This window comes from Pygocentrus nattereri, chromosome 24, assembly GCF_015220715.1.
Source record: "Pygocentrus nattereri isolate fPygNat1 chromosome 24, fPygNat1.pri, whole genome shotgun sequence".
Taxonomy (NCBI): Eukaryota; Metazoa; Chordata; class Actinopteri; order Characiformes; family Serrasalmidae; genus Pygocentrus; species Pygocentrus nattereri.
In genome coordinates this window covers 28207039-28226913 of record NC_051234.1, presented here as the reverse complement: position 1 = coordinate 28226913, position 19875 = coordinate 28207039, and the positions used below count along the sequence as shown (strand labels likewise).

Below are 19875 nucleotides of genomic sequence, written 5' to 3'. Positions count from 1 at the left end.
AGTTTAATTTAGTCACAAGTTGTACAAAAGAACCGTTAAGGCCCGGTCCTATTTCAGCCCTCGCCCCTACCACTTAGCCTGTAGCCCTCTGTGTTGCGCGTCCACGTCTAGGGGTAGGGTGTCCCAACTTCTCCCCACCCCTCTGTCTCAACAGAAGTTTTAGGGCTACATGGCCCTCCAGACGGGGGTTTTTCTGAGACTCACTCCAAACAGTGTCAGGAGAATAAACAAAACACCGGCAAGACGGCTGCACGAGAGACCAAAGAAACCCACAAATGTGAGAATTTTCTCAGTTAAAAATGACAATAATCATTACATTGTCTTAGTTTGTCATTTCAACATATTATGGTTGTTTTTTTTTCATAATAAGCATAGAAAAAGTCACTAATAGCATGCCATTGTCTTGGTAGCTGGCTAGCTAACTTTCTCAAATTTTACATTTTTTTACATTTACGGCATTTGGCTGATGCTCTTATCCAGAGCGACTTACAATTTGATCATTTTTACACAGGGAGGCCAAGGCGGTGTTAGGAGTCTTGCCCAAGGACCCTTATTGGTATAGTGTAGGGTGCTTACCCAGGTGGTGGATTGAACCCCAGGCTACAGCATAGAAGGCAAAAGGTGTTACCCACTACACTAACCAACCACCAAATTCAAACAAGAAGCTGGTGAATCTCTGACTTCTGCTTCATATCACTGAAGAATTAGTGGTGGGTGATAACAACTGCCCCCTCTTTGAAAGCATGTGATGCCCTTAATGTAAATAAAGGCAAGCAGTGAGGAGCTGAGATTTACCCTCCTCTGCGGTCACTGTAGACGGGCAGGGTCGCCCACAGAGCAGCATTAGTAGCTGTTAATGAAGTGATGCTGTTTATTTGAGGGTCCCATTTCAGAGGGAAGATCTCAACCACTACCCCTGTAACTTAGGGGGTTAGGCTGACAGTCAAAAACAAGGGCTAGGGGTAAAAATAAACAGGATCAGGTCCAAGTTTAATGACTGTATTCCATCCTAGGCATACATTAAAAAAAAATCTAAAAAGGCTCAATTTAATTTATGCAATCAAATTATTTTAGAACCTCTTACGTAGTTTAATGAATAAAAATATTACTACAGGTTGACTTGTGACTTTTTTCCCCCTTCACTATGCAAAGGTTTGGGCGTCTCTGAACAAACTTTTATCTGTCCATCAATGCTGTTTATTTTTTTGCTGTACTTGAATTGAACCATTTATTTTTGACTGATGACCCATCCAAGGCGTATCCTGCCCTCCGCCCAATGACAGCTGGGATGGGCTCCAGCACTCCCCCCCACCCCCACCCCAAACCCAACCCCCATCACGCCCCAGAAGGATAAGCGGTTTAGAAAATGGTGTGTGTGAAATGAGTTCATTTTTGAAGGGAAAAAAGGGCAAAACACTGGCGGTTACAGTAAGCACATACCATGTTTATTACACAGCAAAGACAAATTTGGGTTCAAGACAGTATTTCTAATTCATACAGCCCACCATAACGGCTAATTAACATCCCATGTTAATTAACTCACATTGAGTTTACCATAAATTGCGAAAATGGCTTAAAATTTCTATCTGAAAAACACAAGAGTTCAATGGAAAGCCATGTTTACTTATTACACCCGATAATGTGAAACTAAATAACTACTAGACCAAATGTAATCTCTGAGCATAATAAAACGTGTGCAGAACGCCTTTATGAAGTTAAAGCATGCAGATGAATCCTCCAGATTTCCACGTCCGAACACAGTACTGCATAAGATTGGTAAGATATCTAATTCATCCGTGCAGGAACAGCGTGCAACAGCCAATCATAAGGCTCAGCATGAACAACTACATACTGTAAAACTGAACCAAGCGCCCCAAGACAAGGAGAGATCCATGTATTACAAGCCACCAAAGAGGACAGGAGTAACAGATGCCTGAAAGAAGCCAAAGGCCCCATCAATCCGCAAACACCACCACCTGCATCAGATTTCCACCATGAAACTAAAGTGCGACACAGAAGTCTAGAAGCATTGTTTTAACAAGAGTTACGCTGGAAACGAAACCGCTTAAACCGCGTCGGAAAGGAAAAGGGAATAAATGCGGTCTGAGGGAACTCGATGTTTACATCTTCCCCAGGATTCACCTTTTCAGAAAGATGGTGCAACCAGAAAGATTCTATACGAATGGAAGCATGTAATACCACAACACCAGTCAGGTAATGTAATATGTAATGAAATATAGTGTAAACTGATTAAAAGCTCTCAGAGTCTCCAGCGTTCACAGAATAAAGCATTTTCAATTTAATCTCTTTCTAATATATCTGTAGCATATCACTGCTCTTAGAAGAAAACATCTCCATTTAGGTTAAGTTTTGACTTAGAAAGGCCTTTAAATTTAGAAAATGCCTGTTCTTTACATCGTGTGTCAACTTCATGATGAATGGAACCAAAGAAACGGCGCAAAATGACTGGGAAAAAAATTCTGGTTCCACTGACTTGCATTAAAAGTAAAGTATGTTTTTTCCTTCTCCTGTAAAGTTGCCACTTTGGAGATATGAGGGTTTCTCCCAAGAACAGTGATATGAACAATCACCACAGACAATTTTATAACAGAAAATAGATTAAAATGTCGTTTATAATAGTCAGTCAATAGCAAGGACCTGCTCATTGACTTCTATCATAACTGCGCTTCAAGCCAAGGGGTCGAACTAAACACGTGACAGAACGACTGTGCGTGGTGATCAACTGTACGCTACAGATGCAGCAAATAGAAGTTAGGCTGGAAATTGCTGGAGTGTTCATTTAAATGTAAGAACACCTGCTAGTAATGATGTGAGAATATAGTAGACAATATACGCCTTTTGCTCCCCTGCCAGTCATAATCTTGAGAACCCTTAGCTACACAGCAAAGACATTACATTACCCAGCTGAAAGGGGCTACAGGGAAGACAACATCTCAGTTCACAGACCTTTAACAATAACACACAAAGAAAGAGAAGCCACACAAATATCGAAAACGAAAATAAATATGTATAAAAACTATGGGAAACACTGTTCCCGATAATTGAATCCACCCTACAGTGAAATATGAGGGACACTGCCCCCGATAAATACACACTGGTAGGCAAAAACTACCTTCACACTTCACATTATGGAAGACACTGCTCCCGATAATGTTTCAGGATAGAAATATACATGTTCCAAAAAACGCTCTGTCACAGAAATGGCCAGAAAGTCTTGCTCTGGTCAAAGAGCTTTACGCCCTCCTCTCAGATCGCAAGAGACGAGCTCTCGTACAAAGTCCAACCTTGAATGTTAACTGACCTGTCAAAGCTCCGCCCACAAATGTGTTTTACAGTGCACTATTAATTACAACCCATTTGTACATGTCAAAAGTCAATGTACAGGCGTAGTTTAAAGGTAATGTGCACATTGTGTCAAATCAGCTGCTGTTTTAAATGTGCTTAGTTAGAATTGGCTGCAACACATTTGTTCATGCAGCATTTTAAACTGGACGCTCAACAAAAGCTTGATAAACAATTTATCATCTGGTTCCAGTGAGGTTTCCCAACCTTGGAACCTTAACAGCTGCTACAAAAGAACGCATTTGCAGGCAGAGAAAACAGGTCACTTCGAAATCTCTGGGAACCTGTGCCGTGTCCGGCAGCGATAAGGCTGGTTCCGGGCTGAATGTTGACGATTTAGTAGAAAGGTTGCTCCATTTCTAACAAGTGCTTCTGGGTTGGTGACCACCTGCACCTGTAATAGCAATTTCCGGTGACAGCTGTTGGTAACATGTATTTCTGGTAGCAGATGCTGCTATTATAAACTGACAGTATAACCGTCACAATTATGGAAGGCACTGCTTCCGATAATAAGTTAAAAAAACAACAAAAAAAACACATTTATAGTGAACACTGTCACTGATAAATAAATAAGGAACAAACATGATTCTCTCAGTGCCAAATGGGTAAGGCCGTCACTTACATAAACGGCAAAGGCAGAGGTTCTCCCCCCCTAAGAGCTTTGGTTACAGGGTTTAGATCAAGTGCGAATGGAACAGGTTACAACCCAATTAGCAGCCGTGAACAGGGAAGCCTTCATAAGCGCATGTGCTTCGATAACCTGACTAAATAACATCGGAAGTCGACATCGAATCTAAATGAAACCTGTCAGAACCTAGCAAACGAGGGCAAATGATGAGGACCCTGTACTGAAACACTTCATCTTGTGGCTGCATGTTTTAATACGAACAGCAGTTAAACCACTGCTAATCAGCCACTGTTCTTTCAGCCTTCAGCTGAAACTCAAACCCAGGTTTTAGGTCAGTAGAATTCACTTTTTTGTGATGAGCAGTTCAGCAGGATTTCGTAACAGAATAATTCAAGCTAAGTTAGTTCAAATAACTGATTATCTTTCAGCTTTTTCACCATGCAAATGCAAACAGGCCTGATTAATGATCAATTCCAAAGCAAATATTTGACATTTGTCAGATTATTAGCCAGACCTGTTTGCAAATATACTTTTAAAATATCCTTTTTTCCTTTAAACGTCTGACATTCTGGGAAAATCAACTTAAATGAACAAGCACCCTTCACTCAGTTTCACTCTCTGCCCAACTGGTAGATGTTTTAAACTAAAAAGTGATGTTGGGTCTGCCTGCACGTCGTACTAAAACATTCCTCTCATTAGATCTCATTGTCCAGAGCCCACACGTCTCCAGCCAGGTCATTGGCACAGCTTTGGAGGGTCCAAGTGGTCAGGGCAAACTGGTTGCGCAAAAGGTCAGCGTCGGACCCGACGACCTGCTCCTTCAGGTCCCTCAGGTGGTCGGTCAGGGCAGACACAGTGTAATCACCGGTGCCAAAGAAGATGTGACGGAAAGGGACATCTCTCGGAGAAACGTACTGGGACAGCAAGTTGTGCTCTACCTGTATTGAGAAAGTGATGGGTTAGAATAAACATGTCAAAGCAAATGCTGACTACTGTGTGTGACCAGCCAGACAGGACGAACAGGTTTACCCTCATGATCCGGTTGTTGATGGTGCGACACTTCTCCCGGTCCTCCAGTTCACTATTCAGAATTTCGTCAATCACAGAGTCAGCAGCGCGATTGTAAGACCCCATTGCTGATATCAGCCACTTAGACGAGAGAGGTGCAGACATGGTGCCAGCCTGCAAGACGAACAAATCTTTTTTTAAAGACTAATACCCAAAACTTTGGACTTTTTCCATGACTTCAGTAAAAGTATTTCCAAAATAAAAAATGAAAAGGGGGGTAAAATCAATAAAAAAAATTATATTAATAATAAGCATAATTAATTATGCTTACACCTAGTGAGAACTGCATTGGTAACTGGACTTACATTGCCTTTTAGCTTATATATTGGATGCTGCCAAGAATAAAAGTATGAAATTTGCCTATTACAGTATTAACAAATACGGAAAAAAATATAGCAAAATGTCATAATTTTATAAATAATCCCTCACAATAGACAAACAAATAAATAAATAAAACGTTCACTGCATTTCCAAAACGTAACCATTTAACTATAAATCAACATTTCCAAACAAGAAATGTTTTTAATTCACTGACAAACAGGATGAAGTAGCACTCAACAAAAGGTGGATTAGTAAATAAAATAATAATAATAATAATAGTGAGTATTAAGATGAATAATAATAATAACAACAACAATAACAACAACAACAATAATAATGGTGAGTATTAAGATGAATAATAATAATAATAATAATAACAATAACAATAACAATAACAATAACAATAATAATAATAATAACAACAACAACAACAACAACAACAACAACAACAATAATAATAATAATAATAATTGCATGCTAGGCAAAAAAAAAATAAAATAAAATTCTACCCACGTGTTTGAGCTGGTTGACACGGTTGTTAATCATGACCATATGCTTCCTGATGAAGCGGGTATAAGAGGTCACATCCAGCCTCAGGATGTGGTCATGGACCAGCCTGAGGGCCATCTGCCCAGCCACCTGAGCTGCAGACACACAGAAGTCACCCAACCGCTGCTCAGTGGCAATTTCCAGGTTGGCCTTATTGTCCAGAGGTGTTCCGAAATAGCCATAGCCCTGCTAGATGACAACCATCACAATTAGATTAACAGAAAGCCTCCAGCATCTGTTCACATATCGCCTTAATGCTTTATACCGTCATTAAATAAAATAAAATAAATAAATAAATAAATAAACGTTATTTATAAGTCAGCATAGATGTTTTTTCCCTATGCAAAACTCACCCCATCTGAGACAAAGCGGAAGGAGATGGAGGGAATTCCCGAGAAAGCCAGGAAAGGATAGGCACCATCCTCCATCTTCATGGTTTCCAGACTGCAAAAGGGTAAGATCAGAATATTAGGGATGCACCAATGTGGGAATGTCACCCAAGCATTCTGCTTTTCTGTAGAACCATAAACACATCAAGTCTGATGCAAAAACAATACATGATCATTTCTTTACAATTTCAACATTATCACGCTTCTCTAACTGATACTGTATTATGGCTGTGTACCTTTAAGGCTGCAAGTTTTATTTGATATTAACCAAGGATTAAATAAAAGGTTTCAGGTAGACCACATACAACTAAACAGAACATCAGAACCGCCTTCTTCAATTAGAATAATGACACGTGCAACATGTAAATAATGCAGCCCAAAAACACGAACACAACGATCACAAGTCCATCATAAATAGCGTTAGAAGTCAGTAAAAAGTGCTCACATTTCCTCAAAATCTTCTTTGCCGAAGTCCTGGAAGAGGGTTCTGTCTTCGCTCGCAAGAGTCTCCACCTTCATAAGAGATACACAGGGTTAAATTGCTGCATTGTGGGAATTTCAGATCACAACTGTATATATGAAAACAACGATGAGCATTTCTCCCAACCTCTTTTAAGGTGTCCTTCAGAAGGCTGTACAGCAACGGACTGGCTGATGCTCTGAACTTGCTCCGACCTGGAGACAAATAAAGCATTGAAGGTTTCCCCACAAGAAAATGACACCTTTCTTATCCTGTGACTGCGACATAATTTAGTTCTTGATATTTTGACACACAGCACCACGGACTAGACTTGTGTGCCCCTGGCTCCAAGCTTAAATATAGATTTTTGTAGACTTTAGTGCACAGTCTTGCTGATTTTAACATGAAAAAATAGAACATAAAATACAAGGTGCCATAGTTTTTGCAAAGGCAACATCATTATGTTTTACTGTTTTTTATGTTAAATTCGGCAATTTAACAGTAAATACATACAATACATGTTACTTGACCACGAGTGCCTAAACTTCTGCTTACAACTGTATTGTGTGGCAGTATGCTTTTCAATTGAACTGCTTTAGATGTGATTAAAACGTGAAAGAAAAAGGAGGAAAACAGTCAAACAGTCATAGGGGCCTTTTACGTACCTTGAATCACTCCGTCCAGGCTGATGTACGTAAATGCTTTCTTGTCCAGCGAGCTCAGGTAACCCTATTTAACACCGATCATAAGCAAGATTTTAAATCTAAACCATCTCCATAACAAACATGAAATTGTGATATTACATGTCCAAATGTCATGCATCAGACGTACCTCCAGCCACTCTGTAGTGCCCACGCTGCCGTAATCGCCGGCACTCCAGCTGGCGAACACAATGCTTCTCTTGGGCCTGAAACCCCCTACAAGGACAGAGGAAAAGAAGTTTGCATCACTCAATAACATCTTAATGAAATATAACAGCTGATCAACAGTATCTACAAGGTAGCCAATAGAAATGCTTATTAAAATCAGATGCTCGTTTCACAGGATTTCAGTTTACTTCAGACATGATCAGCAAGTTCTGTTGTGACATCAGCAAATTGTCAATATTTCTGCATAATTCAAGGTAATCCAAGTCATTCAGAGTGTTCTTTATGGGAAATGATGCACTGTAGAGAAACTTTAATGTCTTTACACTGTAGTTATTGGAACCAGGAGATGTGTCTACAATGCAAATAAAGCTTTAATTACTTTTTATTACTATAAAATGAGCTGTGAACCTACAAGTTTCTTACACAGTTTTTATATGCAATACTGATTATGGCACGATCCCATCCCCTGGGCCCTGATTACAGCCGCGAGAGCAGGCAGGAAGGCGGGAAGAGAACCAGGAGTGAGTGGGGGACAGAGCGCAAATTCCAAGGACCCGGTAGGGATGCGAGTGACGGCCAGAGAGGGGATGATGGCAGTGACAGCCAGGAGAGGTATGAAGGCGGGAAGCGAGTCCTGAACTCCGCTGCCCGGGCCCTTCCTCCTCTTTCACACCGCTTCACACTACGCCTCCTGGCCGCTGAGCTGCGGAGCAGGGGCAGTGACAGGGAGGCGAAGCAATAAGCTCTCACTCCCTCTCAGCTCAGGTGCTCACCTTTAAATAGAGCCAGCTACTGCTGATCTGGCTGGCAGCATGAGCACCTTGTTAAAAGAGAAGGAGGAGAGAGAAGCCTGGGGTAGCACAGGGTGTGCTACATTGATGTTTTCTTTGGGCACTACTTTGCCTCACAACATGCTGCACGTACCCCTCTGTCATTAGCGTACTGAAACAGAAAATGATTTTGGCCCAAAATCTGCTCAACTCTATATAACGTCTCAGACATCAGGCAGGGTGCTCATGACCATTGCATGTAATCGCTTTCTGTGAGGGTACCTGGCTCTCATCACCACTGCTGTGAAGAATTCTGACTGGGTAGGTTTCTCTAGACTGGAGCATTTCACATCAAACCACTCTGACAACCTAATAATGCAAAGTATTCTGATAAGGCGTGTACAATTTGGAATAATACGTTAATCAACATGCACTTTTGAAAACATTCAAACATCTGTATAGCCTAAAGTTGCGATTCCGAATTATTAACTGACAGAACTTTAAATGAAACATGCTTAAAAAGTGCAATAAACTAAATGTTAAGTGGATGAATGAGGCTTCACTCTACCTTTCATCATCTCTGCGATTGCTCTGGCGAGCTCCACCAGCAGGCAGGTGCCGACGGTGGACTTTGCATAGCCTTTGCTGAAAGAGTCTCTCTGAGCACCGATCACCACATAATGATCTGCAGAAATAACCCAGTGAGCTCATACCGTACACAGACATGTTCAAGAATGCACAGTAAATCTGTGAGTGCAGTTCACCTGGATCAATGAAGCCGTTGAGGACTCCAAAGATATTATGAATCTTCGTGTCAACTAGAACGTTATTAACAGTCACAGTCATTGTGTCACCGTCTCCTCCCAGTCTGTACCTGCTGATGCCCTTTAGATTTCCCTTGAAGTTTTCAGGGGCATCATTCCCTCCCATTTTCCTGTGAATTAGGGCAGTAAATATTACACAATGTCCAGCATGAGTGTTTCTCACTGCAGTCCATTATATTTCACTTTAAAAAGTAAGGCTGATACCCCAAGCATTGTCATGATTGGCCTTTGCAATACTGAGAGTGCAAAAAAGTGGACTAATAATCTAACCTATGTTTTTTTTGTGTGCTATGAGCACCCTACCCAATCAAAGATGTTCTCTGAATGGTCTGATAAATATGGCGTACACACAATCCAATCAAAGAACTTTGGTCAAATCAGTCCTAAACACCAAATCAAGGGCTCACTAAAGTGCTTTCAATATACTAGAAGGTACAGTGCAATCACAATCAATGTGTAGTAATACAATTGTAATATTGTGTCTATATCCTACATCCTAAACCAGAATACAGAGCTATTGACTTAATTATCTCCGTCAGTGAAACATTAGAGTGATCAGCTCATCTTAGGAATAGTTTATCTATCTGTTAGTGCCCTTCAACTTACTGATGGATTCTGAGGGCCATATCTGCGGTGATCGTCTGTGCCAATATTTCAGGCAGACCTGAGGATTTGGCAGGTGGGAACTGTGTGTGGTTGAAGGAAGGAAACCCTGGAGTGTAAGGGTCACCGGTTCCTAAGTGGACCTGTGGTGAAAAAGACACACAGCATTTAAGATAACTGCAAAGGAAGAGGAAGAATACAGCTAAAAATCCAAGAGGAAGGCATTTCAGCTTAATAAGCCATGGTGGCACTGAGCTGTCACAAAGAGACTTACGTGTCCATAAAGCTCAGTTTTGGTGTCAAAACCATCGTAAGGTGGTTCTGGGTAGATCAGAACTGCAGACGCATTAAACTTGGCAGCGTTGGCAACCTAAGGTCGAGACAACAGTCAGGGCAAAACAGAAAAATATAAGCATGAATCTCTGAACTAACAATGATTTATTTACAATTTATTTCAAAAATTAAATTTGTTTTGATAATACAGAACATAAACGAAACGAACCAACATAACACCAAGACTTTCTTCAGCAAATACTTTGGCGAGAGATTTTAAAGACCCATATTCTACATTTTTCTGGTATTTTATTTTATACCTTGAGGTCCACTTATAACATTTCTAATTCTATGCACCAAAAACAATATTAATTAAATCAATTAAATCTTTAATATTTTTTTCCCCACATGACAATTTTCCGGTTTTCCTTTATCACTTACTTTAACTAAACAGGCTGTTTTTGTTACTGGGCCATTAAGATGTATATAAATGAGCTCTGACTGGCCACCCTGAATTGTGGGGCTTATTCCAAATGCAGTTTAAGTCATAACAAGGCTAAAGCATAGGTGGAAATGTGTAAGTGTGTTGGTTATTATGGTGTCACAAAAACAATGGGTTATTTTTGAAGCTCAGTTTCCCTGAATGGACTGTATGAACTTGTAGTGACAAAACTTTCAGTGTTTACATCCTATTTCAAACTTTCAGTTTTCCAAGATATGGGCCCTGTAATGGTATGCCAGAAACAGATTTTGCATCACCTTTTCTGCCAGGCTGATTTGCCCAGTTCTCATGAGAACAATCTTCTCTGAGAGATCCACTCCTGTGGTCAGCAGGTACTTCAGCTCCTCAATCTGGCCAAAGTTTGCATACACCACCTTTCCCTGTCAGAAGATTTTGAGATCAATACTTCAATATGCACAGTGTGGCCTTCAAAGGAAAATAACATGAACATGATTTTTTTTAAAATCTCATTTGTATTGCTCGACGCAGGACATACAGACTTTCACACTATATTTTCATAAACAGAGACATACAATGTATAATACAATAATGTTATACTAATAAAATCTATGAGTGTTTCATATAAACACTTCCAACACCTTGCTTGTACACATCTCTGTACTGAAACAAAAATATAGGGTTTTACACCAAAATAATATCAAATAAAACAATGAGGCATCAGCAATATCAGTAATAGCTTTGTGTGCAAGCTCATCGCAGCATTAAACACTAAGCTGCCTTTCCATCCTATTCAGCTCCAAAGAAGCTTCCCTAACTGAATTATTTCCATATAAATAAAAGCTGTGTTCGTGTTTCCTGAGGACACATCTTTTTTCGAGAACAATAAGCCTGAACAACGCCCTACCTCTTTGGTTCCTGTAGCACTGTAAGCCAAGTATCCTTTCGGCTGGCCAATCTCTTCAGAACCAAAGACGATTTTGTTTGGTTTGGTCCTGTTCGTGAACAAGACGGCATATTAGTTAACGGTCATTAGAAACTTACAAATACGGGCTACTCAACAACTGAAGAGTAGTGTTTGCACACAGTACTGACATTGAAGGCATCTGTAGCTGAACATAATGCTCGTCATTCCATGGGTTCATATTCAGGCTCTTGAAAGTGTACAATACTTTGTTGGCCAGGCTCTCATCACCACTACTGCCTGCTTCATGGCTATCCATGGCAAAGTTCCTAGAGAGGGACAGGCAGATGGGTAGAAATGTATTAGAAATGCACTTGTTTTTACGCTAATCTTAAACAAATACTGCAGTGCAGCATCTGCAGCGCACAGACTATTTCAACATGTTTCCCTGCAGTTTGTAACAAGGACACTCAGCGTCACTTATGCAAAGCACCAGTCCTACGAAGCTTAAGTACCTTAACAGATCATCAAAGGCACTGGATGACAGCTTCTGTCGCAGCATGCTTGTGATGTCACTCCAGTCCAGGGAAGGCTCAGGGTCAACAGCAGCATCCCCCTCATCCTTACTCTCCTCTGGCTGACCCGCGGTGGTGCATGCTGCCGGTCCAGTCTCGGGGAGTTTGCTGGCCTCAGGTTTGCGATGCGTCACATAGCCAATAAGGTAACCTGATACACAGACACAAAAGAAACATCCATTAGTGCCAATCTGGCCCGGCAAGGCAAGCAGCAACAAATGCTTCCTATAGTGTTATGAATACTTCTGCTGTATAGATACAGTGACTACAGACGGAAGTTGGACACTATCGATTTAAGTATTAATAGCACACTTAGCATAACATCAACCTGACCACAAAAAGCCTGGAGACAAACTTCAAACGGACTGCACTAAGGGTACTGTTAAGCACAGAGGTGGAACATCTGCCCAAACGATAACTGTGAAAACACATCACCTGCAATTTTATGGAATACTTTGTCCAAATGAGAATGACAATAGTCTTGGAACGTCACTAGGTTAGATATTTTGTTTCTTAACAAAATTTGTCAATGTATTTTTAAGCATGGTACAAATATCCAAATACTGTGTACATAAATACAGTAGAGTAAAAAAGTCTGAAACCACATTGTATTTGTTTCCAAGAGCCAGAATTTTCTTTTTAAAACAAAGAAAAATGACTTTAAATTCTGCATTACTTCTAGGCCACTAATCAAATTGAAGCAAGTTTGTAAACTGACCATGTTAGGCCTTTGTATAAAAAGATTAGAATTTTTATTACTTTTCTTATAACTTCCATATTCAGGCAACTGGATAGAAGAAGAGGAGGAGGAAGGGGGGGGGGGGGGGGGGGGGGGGCGCTATAAAAAGGGATGCATCACATACTAGGAAATATATAAATTCATGTAAACATTAAGATTCTACTAAACGTCACTTAAATTTTTATGCAGATATCATTTGTAATGAAAACCGTTGTGTTTTTGTAGAAAAGAACACAAAATAAAAGCATTTTCACCAGTGGAAACTATTAGACTCTGTCAACTTATCACCACACCCTGAGTTAATCACAAAATCTCAACTTGTAGCAACATCTTACCAGAAAGGAAGATGAACAGAATCAATAGTGCTCCATAACACAAGGTCCTGTAACGGCGCTGCGGTCTCTGCGTGTAAGTGCTGGCAGGATGGCGATGTCCAACCTCAGTTCCCTCCATCTCCTCCTCACCATCACCCGAGAGCTTCACTTCCACATGGCTACTTTCCCCTTCAACATTCTGGGTCAGGTTGAAGCGCGTGTATGACTGTGGTTCCCCATTAAACTGCGATTTAAAAAAGAAAAAAGATCAGAAACGACTTTTTTCACCATTACTCTTCACCAACACCCGACTCCTCCTTTTCAAAACGGCACTTACTATTTTTAAATTTGCTCTTTGTTCTTGTTACATGCATCACAAACTTCTCAAAGGAGAAGATTAACAGATGAGAAAGGAGACAGGTTTTAAGTGCAGGTGCTTTTGAAATGTCTAACTCTTTTCAATACTTACTATTTTAGAAATCTTGGCTCTTGCTTGATTAATTGGTCCAGCCATGACAGACCTGAAAAAGAAAAGAGGAGGAAAAAGAGAAATGAGAAGAGAGCACAAAACTGCACGAGAACAGAAAAGGTTTCTCTGAAGAATCTGCCTCTCCTGCGGTCTCCACAACGTTATATGCACTTCTGTCCTGTTCCAAAGTTCAAGGTTTGTTTTTTTTTTGTTTTTTTCGGAAGTCAGGGAAAACAGTAGTGTGTCAAGACTTTCTGGACATCAGAGCCAGCTGTAAACACGCTAGAGAAAAATCAATACGGGAATTAAATAATCGCACTGCACTACTATGCCAGGCCCCAGCATTTCAATAGCCACGTTTACATGCAGCCCAATAATCTGCTAATAATCCATCTAATAGCTCAATCGGAATAGGATACGTCCACGTATATGAACAGCCTAGTCCGATTGAGGCCATTTGGAATACAATTTCTGTCCGACTGATCGAGCTGGGTAATCCTGTAAATAATATGTTAAATAGAAAAATTGTGTTTGTAAACGCCTGTATCCGATTACATTCCCTATCGGAACGCTTAAGTCCATTCTGCATGTGTGTCGCGTCATAGTGAAAGTTTATAACGCTCAACTTCGCAGAGCTGAAACTGGTCTGCAGAGGAGACGAAGTTTATGCCCTGATCTTTAAAAGACGCCGTTGGGACGGACGTCCAGCTTATGTGGCTCAGAACTCAACGTCTTCCTCTTCGCCTTCTTTAATAAGGACATGTGCAGGACGTTTCCCCGAGTCTGACGTCATTTTAAAGTAATTAAAGACACGAGCGTGCCAACTGGAAACTCATCTCACTCTCACTGGACCTCGCGTGAGGTTCGCTGTCATGGTAATGTTTACTCCAAGTGGTTCTCCACACATGCACCTGGTTTTAGATCAGATTACTTGTGTAAGATTTATCAGATTGTTGAGTAGAGTGAGCATAAACACCTCAGTCTTAATCTGCAATCAGAACGAACTCAATCAGATTGGCAAAAATCGTTGCATGCACGCACAGCCAGTGTAAGCCAGCTACTATGAGTGTTTAAGAAACCATGTTATCTTTCATATATGACATAATGAGACATACTGTCAGACTACAGCAGCTGTCAGATAGATGAGTGACAAGGTTTTACTGTAGTTAGATTAACAAAATACAAATCTACAGTGAAATTATGCCAGATCTACACACACCTGTAGAAAACACCACACCTAGCACCGAAAACTGCGGTACAACAGAAAAGGTTTCATCATGTCCTGCCGCTCACGCTTTCAAAAGCCCTCAAGCTGCAAAGAAATGAAACAATCTAGTTCTGCAGAAGATGAACAGGACTTCCTTAAAAAAACCCCCACAATGCCACAATTCCCGCCAATTCTACAACCACAGAGTTTCACAAGCAACTGTCACGCTTGCTCTTTTACAAAGACCAGTTATGTCGACACTGCAGCACATTAACCAGGCAAGTTACACCCTGAAGTAAATGACTCACTCTGAGAATAACTGAGCACAAGACGTTTCCTCGTTATAAAACTCGATGCTTTACGCTCCACAACTGGACTTAAAGACAGTCCAAGTATCCAACCATCCCCACAGGTTCAAACTTCACCCCTCATCTGAGATGGAGACTAAAAAGAACAACTTCCAACAGATTTCTCACAAATATGAGAACAGAAAAGAAGCACTTTCAATATGACCCCTTTATGAATGTCCCTGTACGAATATTTAAGATCAAGAAGTTCCACACATTCCTACAAGCTCTTCCTTAGAACTACAAAGGGGAATCCTAAGACCACAATACTTCCTTGTCAACAAGCAACTACAAGACCAGAACGGGAATATTTTTAACCTCTATGTGATCCGAGACCATCTTCTCAAAAAGCGTGGCACACACTTAAAAGTTACAGTTCTTCTAGGGTTCTTAAGTAAAGAAATGGCCCTACATAGAACCACGAACACTGAGAGCCCTTTACATGATGAGAGTTCTTTGCATGGTGAAAGGGGTTTTCAGGCTGATGGAGAATGTGTTATACAGGGATCTAGATATTGTTGAAAAGGGTTCTATATAGCACAAAAAAGGTTCTTCTACTGGTAAAAGCTTGACATCATTAACAACAGAAGAACATTTTTGCTGCTATATAAAACCTTTATATTAAAACCAGATTCAACACATTCTTTGTTAACCTTAAGAACAATTTAAGCATGCATGGGTTTTATACAGAACTCTTGGTTCTAAATAGAACCATTTCCTTAAACTAAAGAACCCTTGAATAACTTCAAATGGCTAAACCTTGAACCAGTTTTAAACTGTATACTGTACCATATCTGAAGAACCCTTTCATGATGCAAAAGACCCTTTAATCTTTGAGCGATCGTTGTTCTATATTGAACCATTTTCTTTACTAAAGAACTATTGAGTCAACATTTTAAGGAGTGTATGGTTTAGGGTTCGTGTTCCCCAGAGTATATCGCATTACCATCAAAGAGCATGTGAGAGTCACAAGAGCATCTCAATGTCAAAATCCGGTTAGGTCTTGTCTGCTATGTCCAGGCCTGGTTATCTTAAGCAATAATGCATGAAGGGACAAACCATATGGTTCCGATATGTAACCTGATTAATTTTATATGCAGGTCAATATGAGGGGGCAGAGCCGCTGGCAAGAAAACCTCATTTCAACAAACTCTTGCACTGTTTGCAGCTCAAAACATTGCAAGATAAGAAAGGCGCCAGACTGGCGAGGGCATGTGGCGCCGCTGCTGTTCAATAACCTGAATCAAAATAACCCAAACATACACTGGCAAACAGAAACGGTTAAAACGTGGCAACACTATATGCCATCAAAGGTTAGTGTGATATACTGATGACTTTACATGCAGCCTAGCAACGTCAGCATCCAAAAACGACTGATGAACAACTATTACATGTCCAGTTGTACATACAGCTGTATTCATATCACCGCTGTCGGAAAAAACCTCATATCTCCAAAATGGTAACTTTACAGGAGAAGGAGAAAACACACTTTACTTTTAAGGTAAATCAATGGAACCAGACGTTTCTCCATGTAACTGTGGGCCGTTTATTTTGGTCCAATGATCAGGAAATTTACACACAATGTAAAGGGAACCAGGTATTTTTTTTTTATTATTTCCAAAAAAGAAAAGAAAAACAACAAAAATGGAGATGGTTTTGTTCTGACAACGATATATTGTGGTTGGTTAGTGTAGTGTAGTGGGTAACACCTCTGCCTTCTACACTGTAGACTGGGGTTCAATCCCCACCTGGGTAAGCACCATACACTATACCAATAAGAGTCCTTGGGCAAGACTCCTAACACCACCTTGTCCTTCCTGTATAAAATGCTCAAATGGTAAGTCGCTCTGGATAAGAGCGTCAGCCAAATGCCGTGAATGTAAATGAATGAATGATATATTCACTCTAATACAATCTACAAGTGCTCTACATTCAGCTGTGGGTGGTGAAACTCAAGAACAAGCCCATCCCATATATTATTATGAGGAGGACTCACGAGCCGCGGTGCTCATGTATTTACAGATCACAGCATGTCAAATAATCTTTGCACCTTATTTCACAACCTACTCCAAGCTCAGAAACGAGCGCTGTGTCGGCGCCGCGCTGTCCCGTCTGTTTACTGCGTCTAATGTCTGTTTATTTATCGTATTTTTGCACACTTGCGTCTGCATGTTGCACTTTGTACTGCTTATTGTTTCGTGTCGCAGCGTGTTGTTCCTGGAGGAACGTAATTTCACTCCACTGTGTACTTATACATGGATGGAATGACCATAAAAGCCTCCTGAATTGACTTGAGATGATGTGGACTCCGTAAGTTGGGATGATGCAGCGCCAGAAATTGAAGCCTAGGAACAGCATGTACTTATTCTTGATATTAAGCAGCCTCCAAGCCTACGACCAAGTGAGCTGAGGATTTCTGAAATCAAATGGGATTTTACTCAAATTCAAAAAAATCAATTCATTAAGCAATAATGGTTCAAGTGTAGATTGCGGTGGAGCCTTGTCAAAACCTAAGAAACTGGTATTGCACAACAATCAATTAACTGGGTTTTAGTACAATTAACTGGGTTTTAGTACAATTAACCGAGTACAAGAATGTGGATCAAGGCTTGACAGTCTTTTTACAACCACAATCTTTTTAAAGATGGTTCTTCAGTAAAGGGAGTGGCTCTAATCAGAACCACTGCATCCTTAAATGGTCCTTAAAATTGATGAAGAACGTGTCGTATATGTTTCTATACAGAGCCCTTTGAAAATGGTTCTATGCATCACCAAAATGGGTACTTCTATTGTTACAAGCTTGCCGTCAGAACAGCAGAACCTTTTTTGGCGCTGTACAGAACCATTTTCAAAACGGAACCAAGCAACACATTTTCCACCGAACCGAAGAACCAATTCACCATGCAAAAGAACCATTTGTCCTGCATCTACATAGAACCACTGCCTTAATGATGAGACGGTGTCATTCTTACAGGTGGCCATCAAACTCTATAACTCCTCCCTCAGTGTGTGATCCAAAGTGAGGTTCATCTGCACAAAACGCAATACCCAACCGTGCTGTTCATGTCTAATAATAATAATAATAATAATTATAAGTGTGCAATAACTCAGAGGTACAATAATTTGAACTGCTTTATACTACATGCTTAATATTTATCACACTCACCACCACTATACTGTATCCATAAGAACTTAAGTCTCGTGTACATATTGCAAATTTCTCTCGTTCTAAATCATTAAAAGTGTTTATTCTCCTAAATAAATGGTTTCAACTGTAACTACAGTTAGGTCAATAAAGTGTTCTGATCCTGATCCTTAAGAACCTTTGAAGAACCACCTTTTTTTTAAGAGTGTAGGACTGCGTTTTGTCTTTTTAAAACTCATTTATTTGTATATTACTTTATATGGAAATCTCTCTGTAAATACACACAGACTGATCTAAGGCAGGAAGCCACTGTCCCAGGCTGGGCTCGCCATGTGGCTCCACAGTGCAAACCTGGCCAAGGTCACCACGATATGTTCACCCCAAAAGGCTCTCAACCGACCAGCTAACTTTTATTCATTAATAATGCGCGAGCTGAATGAAAAGGAAAAGCTGGTTTAACACGTAAACATCTGACTAAGCTCGCAATGTTGGCAGTAAAGCTGCTTGACAGCGACGGAACACGCCGGTCATGCTAACACTATGGCCTAGCCCGCTAGCTTAGCTTAGCTCTACGGTCAAATGAGCTAGCCAGCCAACACCATTTAACCAAGTCAGCGTTTTATTTCGGATTATTTTTATCAGACATGGGACACAAGAAACCTTCAGAATAGCGCTGGTAGGTTTAATTACTTCGGCCAAGCCCTCTGAGCACACGGCTAACGTGGCTACGCGGCTAACTAGTTAGCCTAGTTAGGTTATGCAGGCAGTTAGCGACGGAACGTTTGCTAAGCTAACCAACAAAAATATGTATTATCTGGCAGCGTTATGCATTATTATTGCCTTCGGGTGCCTTTTATATGAAGGAGAAGCACAGATGGATCATCCAGCCTGGCTATTCGGAGCATCTTGGTCCAGTATTATTAAAAGAAACGCCCCTGAGGCAATGAATGACTTCTTGTTCGCCAGCGTCTTGATCGAATTTTCCAGTTCCACCTTAAATGGAGCAGCACGCTCGATTTAACCATTTAAGGTAGAAAGCGCACATTTGAATCGTAAATCGTTAAACCGGCTTAACTAACTAATACTAAGCCTAAACCGGCTTAACTAACTAATTAACGGTTAGGTTAACTAACCTGGGTTATGTTGGCGATGCAGCGCTGCAGACATAATCTGAAAAGTCTACGAAAAACATTAACCTACGTTTCAGAATCGCCACTTGCTTAAGTCGCCGAACTTCTAAACGTGTGAAGAAATAGTCTCACCTTCGTTAGAGGCTGAAATAAGAGGGGCTCTAAGGTTTAACTCCGCAGCTTCCCCGAGAAACACGCGGTCTGTCTCCACGCTGCTCTTGCGGACAGTCTGTCAGCGAGTCGTCTGCGAGTCATTTGAACTGAGTCTTTTGAACCGAGTCTTTTCCATGAAATCAGTTTTTTCGGCACAGATTCATAAGAACAGCTTCAAATGAATCCATATGTTTTACAAGTAATCGCTAGTTTGCCTCAGATGCACAACATGTACCAAAGTCTATTTCAGCCCATCTTACAGCGGAATCCTTCTGAACATCTAAGCGAGCAGAAGTAACCAGCATCAGATCCACT

General features: G+C 40.6%; 1 protein-coding gene across 3 annotated transcripts; it reads right to left on the bottom strand.

Annotated features, from left to right (window-relative positions):
* Positions 1–1423: 1423 nt before the first annotated feature.
* tfr1b (transferrin receptor 1b) lies at positions 1424–19664 on the bottom strand. 3 transcript variants are annotated; one of them, XM_017719241.2, is made up of 19 exons: positions 19540–19664; positions 13579–13630; positions 13131–13353; positions 11997–12207; positions 11673–11810; positions 11485–11572; positions 10877–10999; positions 10119–10214; positions 9848–9987; positions 9182–9351; positions 8986–9102; positions 7610–7695; positions 7444–7507; positions 6926–6993; positions 6764–6831; positions 6283–6373; positions 5894–6118; positions 5021–5173; positions 1424–4929 (listed from the first exon to the last, which is right to left on the bottom strand). In XM_017719241.2, exons 2-19 carry the CDS (start codon positions 13621–13623, stop codon positions 4687–4689), a joined length of 2349 nt encoding a protein of 782 aa, XP_017574730.1. In that variant the 5' UTR covers positions 13624–13630; positions 19540–19664; the 3' UTR covers positions 1424–4686. The 3 variants fall into 3 exon arrangements, with proteins under 3 accessions (XP_017574730.1, XP_037389936.1, XP_017574731.2); XM_037534039.1 differs by lacking the exon at positions 19540–19664 and adding an exon at positions 19118–19197; XM_017719242.2 differs by lacking the exon at positions 19540–19664 and adding an exon at positions 19118–19197 and having other exon boundaries at positions 5894–6115.
* Between the last annotated feature and the right edge of the window lie 211 nt (positions 19665–19875).

What these genes read in the sequence shown, in the direction of transcription:
- tfr1b (XM_037534039.1), bottom strand. Translation starts at nt 19,182, where the DNA reads ATGCTCCGAATAGCCAGGCTGGATGATCCATCTGTGCTTCTCCTTCAT. An exon ending in TCTGTTCATCTTCCTTTCTG is followed by an intron (nt 12,208 to 13,130) that starts GTAAGATGTTGC and finishes TCTGTGTATCAG; the next exon opens with GTTACCTTATTGGCTATGTG. An exon ending in CCTGGACGGAGTGATTCAAG is followed by an intron (nt 6,994 to 7,443) that starts GTACGTAAAAGG and finishes ATTTGTCTCCAG; the next exon opens with GTCGGAGCAAGTTCAGAGCA.